Source organism: Gopherus evgoodei, chromosome 5 (assembly GCF_007399415.2).
Source record: "Gopherus evgoodei ecotype Sinaloan lineage chromosome 5, rGopEvg1_v1.p, whole genome shotgun sequence".
In the NCBI taxonomy this organism is placed as follows: domain Eukaryota; kingdom Metazoa; phylum Chordata; order Testudines; family Testudinidae; genus Gopherus; species Gopherus evgoodei.
The window spans coordinates 134,311,255-134,322,490 of NC_044326.1; the positions used below are offsets into that span (position 1 = coordinate 134,311,255).

The following is an 11,236-nucleotide window of genomic DNA, read 5'->3' on the forward strand; positions in this document are numbered from 1 at the left end:
GAGCTTTTCTGCCTCAAACTGAGTGAGAGTTTGTGTATCCAAACCTACCACTGCTAAATTGTATCTCTGTATCTCAAAATAGCACCTTGGGATCACCATGTTCACCATTGTGATCTCATTGTGATGCGTGGTATGATACTCACCCTTATATGATATGATATGGGCACAGCGGTCCCACAGTTCCAGATTGTACCCTAGGAATCCTTATCACAGATCTAATTGTATTCCATTGGGTTGGAGGTAGTTGTGTTTCCAAATTTCTATTCCAAGGAACTCTTAAATTATCAATCTTTGGCAATTTTGGGGGGCCAGAAAATGGTAAAAGGCTACCACTGGCCAAGTAAATCCAGGTTAGAAATGCTGACCTGCTCTTAGCTACAAACACAAGAGCATCATCCGCATGGAGGATACTTTTTGTGCTCTGTTTGGCCCACCTTGATACCGTGAATATGCTGATTTGCTCGGATAGCGATGGCTAAAGGTTCTAGAGGTAAATCAAGCAGAAGAGGAGAAAGGGGCAGCCCTGCTTCATACCTGCGGGTAATGGAAAATGGACAGAAACAATACCATTGGTAACAACCCTGGAAGCTGAGGTAGAGTATAAAAGCTTAATCTATGTCATACATTGTTTACCAAATATTGTGGAATATTGTGTTCAGTTCTGGTCTCCCATGTTTAAGAAGGATGAATTCAAACTGGAACAGGTCCAGAGAAGGGCTACTAGGATGATCCGAGGAATGGAAAACCTGTTTTATGAAAGGAGACTCAAAGAGCTTGGCTTGTTTAGCCTAACCAAAAGAAGGCTAAGGGGAGATATGATTGCTCTTTATAAATATATCAGAGGGATAAATATCAGGGAGGGAGAGGAATTATTTAAGCTTAGTACCAGTGTGGACTCAAGAACAAATGGATATAAACTGGACACTAGGAAGTTTAGACTTGAAATAAGATGAAGGTTTCTAACCATTACAGGAGTGAAGTTCTGGAACAGCCTTCCAAGGGGAGTAGTGGGGGCAAAAGACATATCTGGCTTCAAGACTAAGCTTGATAAGTTTATGGAGGGGATGGTATGATGGGATAGCCTAATTTTGGGAATTAATTGATCTTTGATTATTAGCAGGTAAATATGCCCAGTGGTTGGTGATGGGATGTTTATGGGTGGGATCTGAGTTACTACAGAGAATTCTTTCCTGGGTGCTGGCTGGTGAGTCTTGCCCACATGCTCAGGGTTTAACTCATCGCCATATTTGGGGTAGGGAAGGAATTTTCCTCCAGGGCAGATTGGCAGAGGCCCTGGAAGTTTTTCACCTTCCTCTGCAGCATGGGGCATGGGTCATTTGCTGGAGGATTCTCTGCACCTTGAGGTCTTTAAACCATGATTTGAGGACTTCAGTAACTCAGACATAGGTTAGGGGGTTGTTACAGGAGTGGGTGGATGAGATTCTTTGGCCTGCGTTGTGCAGGAGGTCAGACTAGATGATCATAATGGTCTCTTCTGACCTTAAAGTCTGAGTCTATAAATACATATTTTGCTAACACCTGAAAAAGATAGTCCCAGGCTATGTGGTCAAAGGCCCTTTCGGCATCTAAAGAAATGACAGCTAACTGTTCTTTAGACTCTCTCAAAGCAGTAATAATATCCATTAGTTGATGCAAATTATCTGAGCCATAAAGGACACTTATCTGATTTGTTTGTGTAATAAATTCACGATGTGTGTGAGAACTTTTTTCCAGTCGCATAGCAAGAGCTTAAGCTAAAATCTTCGCATCACAATTGATTAAAGAAATTGGCCTGTAATTACTATTTAGTCCAAGGTCTTTCCCAGGTTTAGGAATAACTGAAATTACATCTTCTCTTAGAAAAGTTGGGAGAGTCTGCTTTTTCTTGGCCTCATTGAACATATTCAGTAAGCCAGGTGTTAAAGTTTCAGAGAGCTTTTTATAAAATTCATTTGGGAACTCATCTGTGCCAGGTTTGAATGATATGGAGAAGGGAGATGCTAAAGTGTACAAGACATTTAAAGAAAATGTATTGTAAAGATTTCAGATTACCCCAGAAACCAATGGACTAAAGTACAGAAACCTCAGAATGTTTGATGATAATATATTGAATCTGTACATAAAATGTTGTCGTTTCTGAGAAAATGGATAATGGGTTGAGGGTTGAAAGTGATTATGGAAAACTGTTTGATCTGAGAGCCCAGGAGCAATGGTTAGGGGTATTACAGATGAGGTAAAGGCAGCATGTGACCAAAAAATAAATAAATAATCCACAGTTTTAGAGGCTGCAGAAATTGCTAAAATGTTGACTTAATGGACCATGGGAGGGTGAAAATCCAAGGGGAAGGGAAATCCCCCATATCACCCAGGTTAAGTGGGAAGAGGGGATTGAAAATTAACCTAACTGCTACTTTGAATTAAAAAGAGAAAAAGCCAAGGGAGCTTAGGGCTTAAAACCCTTTCTGAAAAGAAAAGGCCAGTGATCTGCCATCACTGTGGGTGGGGCTCCCAGCCATATAGAATTAAATTGGCCAAAATTTGTGGTAAATGAATGCCACTGTCATTGCTCCAGAGGCAGTGGTGGAGCAGGAGGAAATCCTAGTGAATGATATAGGGATGGCTTTTAGAAGGGGAGTGAAGAATTTATTAAAAATGCCGTGACACTCCATGTTAAGACTGATTTAGAGCCTGAGGAGTTCATCCTTGATAACTGGTTGGAGAGATCTAAGTATAGAACACACAACCAGTTAAGGGTTTGTGCCTGGCTTCCTAACACTCTGCCCTGAGGTTAGTACTCACGCTCGAGTCACTGTGGGCAGCAACACACTAGTTCCTAAGTATGATGCTCAGTGTAGCAGAGTGGTATTTCTAGTAGTCATGATCCACCTTCCCGAGAGAGGACACTGCTTGCCCAAGTCCATGAGTGGGCATGGGCAGAGACCACTCGAAGAACTAATGCATGTCACTTGGTGGTAACCGCATTTGAGATGCACACTGCACGCCCTTCCCCTCCCTCCCTCCCCCCCCTCCGAGTGCTAGTAATCCAGCTGGGCTTTGGGGAGGAGGCGGTGGAAGGAAAGGAGGAGGTTGGTATGCTTCCACACTGTGTGTGGATCAGTGAGGGGCAGAGGGCCTTATGATGAGTACTGCTTACTAGAGGTTTCCATAGATGCAGGCTGTGCTGTCACTGTATCCACTGTGGGTGTGAAAGTGTGAGGTCTATCTCAAAGAATTCCTTTAGATACAGGTGAGGAACCCTTTTAGCCGTGAGATAACACTTAGTAAATCGAGTTTCATGGTTACTTTTTCTCGTGTTGCAGAAGTCTTTGCAGTCAGAAACAGGAACAAATGAGCAATCCTCACAGATAACTGCTGGATTGGAGCATGGTAACGAACTACATAGGGTGAGTTCTTGATGCTTTGACAGATACTGAGTCCAAATATCCTTTGTTTGTAACTTGGGAGTAATTGTGTGTGGTCATCCATTGGGCAAAGCTGCCTGTTATGGCTAGTAGTAGCAGAGGATGGGGAGATGGTTGTAGGCCAAGTTCCTATTGCCTGGTAAGATTGGTTCCAAAGTGTGTGAATATTTAGACTTTATGAGCTGCTGTTAGTAATCCTGGAGCATCGAGACCATAAGTCCTGAAAAGAATCAGAATAACTTTTGTATTGAGGTGAATTAAGCCATTGGAGAAACTTGCACAGAAGTTCTGAAGATGCCTGACTACCTATTTGCAGTTGCATAACAGAAAACATCACTTAAATCTTGATATGCATTATAAATATATAGTGTTCTGAGCCCTTTCCACTGGGGAAAAGAGCACCTATATTAGGAAATGACCAAATGAAGAAATCTGTGATGTCTAAAAATATCTCTCTATTAATTTTATCCCGATTAGAAAGCACACTAATAGGTACAGGACTTGGATTGAGAAATGCTTTATCTAAGATGACTTGCATTGGAAGGTTTGCAACGTAAATTAAGATGCCTATAGAATCGCCAGCAGCCAGGAGAGTTATGAAGATGTGGTTGGATAAGCTTAAAAAAATGTAACAAATCTCAAATAGATGATTAAGAAGTTTTGCACTCCATACAAAACATTTGGCTACTTAAAATTACATGAGATTATTAATGGTGCTGGTGTGGTACTCTTGAGGACTCTGTCAGCGTGCCTAGACAAGTGATATTGGTGGATGAATATACCTCTCACCAGAGGTGCTGGAACAACTTGTATAGTGGGGGTGCTGAGAGCCATTGAACCAAACTGTAAACTGTGCATATGATGGAAACCACGTCAGGCTAGGGGGTGCAGCAGCACCCCTAGTTCCACCACCTATGCTTCTCATGCCTCACATAACTAGCTTGAAATAACATGGTACATTTGTAGCTTTTACTTCCAAAGATAAATTGAATTTTTGTCCTTGCTTAACAGTCCCTATTCAAAGCAGCTGAATTCTGTTGGGTTTTTTTTTGACACAGGAACTAGAAGCCTTGAGGATCCAAATACAGTCACAGTCTTTGGACATCTCTAAACTTCAGTCTGAGAAACAGGAGCTGCTACAACAAATGGTAACTCAGTAGGACTCTTGCAACCTTTCCTGATCCTGGCCCTATTGATTTAACTGTAGAAAAATGTTTTTCACTCGTTGTCATTCATAACAATACAGGGCCTGTTCAGAACCACGCCCTATTGCTGGGGAAAAGCAAAGGTACTAAGCTGAACTATTTTAAATCTTTAATACTGAGTTTTAGGATAATATAGCACCACCTTAATCAAGCCTAAAGCATAAGTAAAGCAGATAGAGCAGGATAGCATAATGATGAACGGCCTATTCTTGGGGCACAGGTAGGCTGTTTCAAGCATCATATCCATGCTGTCTGATCTGGTATAAATCCTGAGTTGTCAAACCTCCTTTCTTAAACGCACATCCTTTATTTCTTGTCTCTTAACATCACATAGGTGCAGATTATTAAACATCTATAAACATTCTGTTCTAAATATATGTCACACACAGTAACCCAAAATCCTTTTAAACTGATAGATTTTTACTTCTCTTGCTAAAACTCTTAATTAGTACCTCCTTATCTGTTTCTAGCGATCACTATCCTCCTCCTTACTCAGTCCAGCTGTCTTTTCCTTGCTTTCCTATGTTCCCTTATTTCTGACAACAGCTGTCTCATTCTTGCATATCTGCTTCTTGTGGCCTTGGAGTAACGGGTTGGCTAGTTCTGCTCTGTCAGTATCCATCCTCCCTAGTCAGTTTTCCTAGCGAGGTTTGCATGTGGCTGGTAAATCAGACATTTGTCGGGTTTGTTTTGCCCTGTTATCTACACAGTCCAAGAATCCACTGTAGATAAGACACAAACCAACTTTCTGATTTTTTACAACCTTTGAAAGCTGTGTCAACAAGACACGTGCAGAAAGCAGAAAAGTTCCCTTTTACATGTTCTTAAGACTGTTGATTATACACAAACGCACTTCTCTAACATTATTTAATATACATTTATCTGACACAATTCATTATATATTTCTTTACACTACCTTGATGTAACTCCGCGAACTTCAGGGAAATGCTGAGTCCGTATTTTCCTCTCATTTCAGTCAATATACTGATGAGATAAATAACAGTCAATTACCAGTTGATACCTAATAAGAGCTGGAGGAATATGCTTTCACAGAACCATTGCATGTGTTACACCATTGCACACTTGTATCATTTAAGAAGCCAGGGGAAAGTGGTATAATATTTTAAACTCATACTGTACATAACGTGGTCAGAAAAAGTGTCATCACTGTGTTTATTCCTGAATCTGTTGCCTGCACCATATGACACTTAAGTGTGGCTTAATGGGTGTAATCTTGTTACATAGTTGAATGGGCAATAATTACTTAAAATGGGTAAGAAAAGTGGACATGTAATTATGACATGTAAAAGACTAGCAGGCACAGCAGTGTAATACTTTACATTTAACTGGCAATTCATTGACCTTGGAAAAAGTAATTACATTGGCTTTGTCATCATATAAGGCTTCACCAGCAAATCTTCTACTTGTGAAACTTACAAAACTCCAGGAAGTTTGGAGGTTTTACAGATTGGGGCCACTGTTCCCATTTTGCCTGCCCTGCTGTTGTATTAACCATGTCGTCACTTTTCTCTCCTCCCAAGAGGGCCATATGTATGGGAAAAGCTCAGAGCTGAAAAACTCTTGACAGCAATGCCTGCTCTTCTTAGCACCCTGGCTAGCGCCTGGTGCCGTAACAAAATGGGTGCCTGGCCTGTCTGCTCTGTGGGATGTGCTTGTGGACTGCCAGCCAGCCTGCATCTCAGAAGCCCTTTATCTTGGCTGTACAGAAACCTGTTGCTATTTTGAGTGCTGGCATGTGCAAGTTCCCATTAGTGAGCTTTCCATCTGTCTGACAGTGTCTAGAGCCCCTCAGAGCATCAGCCTGTCTTTGCTTTCATCTGAGCGCACAAGTTGTACACAGTTCCAGCACGCTGGCTATATGGTGGGAGGACGTCTACAGTTGGATGAGTGAACATTACATTGACCACTGTGAGTATGATTGAAACACTAACTGTTCCTGGTACTGAATATCTATTCCACAGAATACAGCTTCGGTTCCTGCTCTGGGCGACAGCAGTGCTGTAATAGCAGCAAAGAACAGTGAATTGGAGGGCAGATTGTTGCAGGAGATAAAAGAATTGAAGGTTGGTCACTGGCAAAACACAAAACCTGAAATAACTCTATACACAGTTTTCAGTTATGGTCATAATTTCGTGAAGTGCTTCAGTATTAAAGGTGACCTACAAAGGTGGGGAAGGCTTTTGGGGGTGCTTCAAGTTTTTGGGAATTGATTTTCTTTTACTGTATCAAAAAATCTTAAGCTTTTTCCTGTTGAGTTTTCACATTAGAAATCCAGCTCTTGTCTGCCTTGACAGATTTGGTCTGGAGAGTATGAGAAATGAGCTAAAGAGTCAAAATGAAAGTTAAACAATTGAGGATAGGAAAGGCATTTTTAGATGACGTTAAATACATGTTACGAAAACAGGAGTTTTAAACTTCAGTGACGGGCGGACAGCAAGCCTTTATTGAAGATTTAATGCTCTTGGGCCTCTAATGTTTGAGCACTAACCTTATCTCCTCAAAATATTTCTTCTGAGGCAATCAGAAAAATTGGAGTAGATGGGGCTTTGTGCTCCCGAACTTTCTAGAATAAAATGGTGCATGCGTGGGTACCTGTCAAGTCTTCCTTAAACATTGTAAAGCAAAACTCAACTTGAAAGTGTCATCTGGGTCACCTGTAAACTGTGGTAAATGGCGGAAGTTGTAGTTGTAATAGCAGTCCTGCCTGGACTGCCTTGGAGAATGCAGCCAGGACTTGGGTGTGACTGGTAAAAGCTTTGAGCCCTTTCTCTAGTCTCCAGAGTTCCCCACCCCCCAGGTATGAAGTCTTGTGTCTTTACCTCTTTGGAGTGGAATCCTGTAATTCTCCCACTCAGACTGGGTAGGGCCATGGCACGTTGTGTACCAACCGCGATTAACGCAGCAGGTCCAACTTGGTTCAGCCACCTGAAGTTCCCCCCTTTGGGAGTGGTGAGTACAGTGACCCGTAGCAGCCTTCTGAAAACAAAGTATAATTTAATCTCCACTCTCCGAATCTGAAAGCCTGGGCTGTAGCTAAAGGACAAGCTCTTAGCTTGAAGGCAGTAGTGGTTTCATAAACCTCTACACATGACCTGACCGCTGACAAGGGACAGACTCCACAGTGTGGGGATTGTAGAATTGAAGCTCTAGGCAACTGGAGGCAGGAATGTTGAGCTGTCGTGGTCGGTCACTTGAGTGACTTGAATGAACTGACTACTTGGGGTGTGAGTGACTTTCTTATTTTCGTGACTCTTGCCAGAATGACGTTAAAGCGCTTTCTGAGGAAAAAGCATTGCTAAAGCAGCATCTGGACTCAGTCAACAGTACAGTTGCTGTCTTGCAAAATGAGAAGAGCAAACTCCAACAAGAAGTTGCAGAATCTAAAAAAGAACAGGACGACCTCCTGGTACTTCTCGCTGATCAGGATCAGAAAATATTGGCACTAAAGAACAAGCTCAAGGAACTTGGGGAACCGGTAAGATAAGTGTTCAGTGAAGTAAGTTCCAACATTCAAGGATTGGAGTGAGCTGTTACCGAGTGCCCAGTAGCTACTCCCTTTGCCTACAGTCGCTCCCAATGTCTACATTGTATAGACTAGCGGTTGTGGAAGCAGACAGAAGAGTTGGCTGAACTTACAGACATATCCTCTATTTGTCATAAGTAAAGCAGGTGCACAGCTTAGGGATGCAGTTAGATTGTGGGCCAAACTGGTATCAACTGGGTCAAAAGTAGGTGTGTTTGCCCCCCATTGCACCCGGTACAATGAGCATGTGACCATCTTTCCATGCAGGGGCATTGCCACAACCCTACCTGCCTGTTTCACCTTGAGGTTAGCTGGCTGTATTGCATTCTCCATAGCTACCACCCTTGGACCATTAAAAAGCTACAGCTCAAAAAGCTGCAGCCTGCGTATTAAGTGGAGTAGAAGTGCCCTGTGTTTGGCACTGGCTTCCAGTGATCTTACATGTGGAATTTAATGAGTTGGTTTTAACATACATAGCTCAGTGACTTCAGACCTAATTGCTTGGCTGTCTCTCTCCATGACACATCGCCACAGTTATAAACAGGGACACACTCAGCTTTGAAACTCGCCTCCCCCACGCTCACCTTGCTCCTCCAGAGCCTGGATTTTGTTACCCATCTGGAGACATTGCAAGGCCCATCTTTTTGTCTTCTCCTCACAAGCATGTTCTATAAGAACCATAATCAGGGAGGTTCATGGACAGGAATAACTGCTAGTAGCTTTCAGCATGTTGTCATTGCATACTTGCTAGAAAATAGGTCCAGATAGCTCTTGTGTGCAGAAACCTGTCTTTCAAAACCACACATGGCTATTCTGTCCTTCGTCTGCGAGTAGGTACGTCCCAGCGATACATGCGGTACTACCGGATAGTAATCCACCAAGTGCACATGCTAGATTGGTCCCTTTCAGGGTGCATTGCTTCTCACAAAACCCACTGTAATTTACAACTAGGCTTGTGCATCAGATCACAAGTAACTCTTACTCTGCTGCTTATGTGGTTGCCAGGTGACTTTTGGTGAGATTTCCTATTTGAATACAAGTACTTCATATGTGTCTCTAAATGGGTTCTCAATGTAAGGCCATTGGTAGCACATAATACTCCTCTTGGCCATGCTACACCAGTTTGTAATGTCCTAACTCAAGTCCGTTTTGAAAGAAATGTGTGGAAACGTTTCTGTTCAATATTTCTACAAACTTGGGGCCAAGTTTAAGTAGAGAGGATCCGTTCAACATTCTGTAGAAAGTTTGTGGGTCATCAAGTTACAAAAGAGGTCGTAACACTTAGTGGCTTCATTCAGAGGGTTTCGAAGTACTGCACAGACCTTAAGTCTCAGCAATCAGTATGGCAGGTCGTCTCATTTTACTGGTGGGGAAACTGAGGCACAGAGGAAGACTTACTCAAGGGCACAGAAAATAAGTGACAACTCTGGGAAGGTCTGTGCCCAAATCTCCTGCTTTCACTCCAGACAACAGTTTTCCTCTCCTCAGGACTGAGTCAAATAAAACCCGCTGATCTCTGGAGTTGACTTCTTAGCTTTGATGTCGGGAGCAGTGTGGTGATCCACGATGGCTGATGCCTAGAAGTTGAAATACTGATATAAATGCAATTTGTATGGTAATTTTAGGTTCGCTTTAAGCTTGTTTTTCATTACTTTGCAATTTGTTTGGCCTCTGGCTCTCACTTCTCTCAAATGTTGCTTCTCTCAAAAGAAATCCCTGATTTTTATTTCAGGTGGAAGATGAGGATGATATTGAATCTGGAGACCAAGGTGATGAAGATGAAGAAGAGGAGGGGGAAGAGGAAGACTAATAGTGCTTTAGTGTCACCATGAGAACATTAGAGGTTGCATTATAATACAAAATTAAACTAATGCTGTTGACCTACAAAGTAAAACATCCACTTACGGAACCAAATGGGAAAATAATGTTCTGATTTTCTGAAGTGAAGTGTTTGGAAACCATCATAGGTGAAACAAAAATCAGTGTTAAGTTAAACAAAAGCATCCCAACTTCTAACCGTTTAGAAGCCGCTTTAGACACTGTTTAAAGCATGAGGGTGACAATGCTACTGCCTTAGTTTATTGTCTTTTACAGAAGTTCTGTGCATTTGTCCATCATTTTAATGTTTCTTTGGAACTCTAAGGTGATTAAATACATATGTATTTGGTTTAACATCTGTTGAATGGAATCATTGCTTCTACATTCAGCATGGAGCTAATGAGAATTCATAGGTTCCTTTAAAATAAGTGGTTATGTTGGGGAAGGGGGGCTGGGTGAATTGGGAATTGTACACACCCAGCAGCTTCCGATTCAAGTGTACTAAAACAAATGGAACTGAACAGTGTCACATGCCTTGACACCTGAAATGGCTGCACCGCAGTCTGTACCTCAGTGAAGAAACCCAAGGAAACTGCACCATTATGCTAACAACGAGGAGGGAGTGGCACAGAAACTTGCAGCGGTATGGTAGCATTTCTAAGCTGAACTTCTCTATATTTTTAAAAAAAAAAACCCAAACACCGTTCATCCAAAAGATTAAATGTGCTACCAGATCATCATAAATGATTTCCTTATATTCTTGAGTAAAGAAATGAAAATACAACTGATTTATGTAATTTATTGGCTCTTGTGCAGAGCAGATAAGAGAATAGATTTTAAAAGAGCAAAATTAATACACAATGCGTAAATTTCATGTTTTGGTAATAAAAATAGATATGTCCATTTAGTATTCGTTCACTTAATTCTCTTGCGTTGTTTTTAATTGTGGATTTTACTGCTCATTTGAAGCAGAGTGGCTTAAAAACACCAGTCTGACTGGATAGATTAAAAGAGTACTTGCAAAGGTACTGGTTTTGTAGCTTGTCAAGCTGACTTGACGATGGTGAAGAGTGAGTTTTTTGAGCTGTTTAGCAGTTTGTACGAATGAATGTATTTCCACTACATGCATCCGACGAAGTGGGTATTCACCCACAAAAGCTCATGCTCCAAAATGCCTGTTAGTCTGTAAGGTGCTACAGGACTTTTTGCTGCTAAGTTTCTCTTGGATTCTCCCAAGATGCTTTCAT

The 11,236-nt window shown here is 41.7% G+C and overlaps 1 protein-coding gene across 7 annotated transcripts in view; it reads left to right on the plus strand.

Annotated features, from left to right (window-relative positions):
- Positions 1-10,907, plus strand: part of USO1 (USO1 vesicle transport factor) — a 63,949-nt gene extending 53,042 nt beyond the window's left edge. For 5 of the 7 annotated variants that reach the window (XM_030565249.1, XM_030565252.1, XM_030565251.1 and 2 more), the window contains 6 exons: positions 3,321-3,404; positions 4,481-4,570; positions 4,669-4,710; positions 6,610-6,711; positions 7,908-8,123; positions 9,904-10,907. In XM_030565249.1, the coding sequence (XP_030421109.1) occupies positions 3,321-3,404; positions 4,481-4,570; positions 4,669-4,710; positions 6,610-6,711; positions 7,908-8,123; positions 9,904-9,981 (612 nt within the window). In that variant the 3' untranslated portion in view covers positions 9,982-10,907. The remainder of the gene's footprint in view (positions 1-3,320; positions 3,405-4,480; positions 4,571-4,668; positions 4,711-6,609; positions 6,712-7,907; positions 8,124-9,903) is intronic. The other 2 variants (XM_030565254.1, XM_030565255.1) reach the window with 1 other exon arrangement.
- The last annotated feature ends 329 nt before the right edge of the window (positions 10,908-11,236 follow it).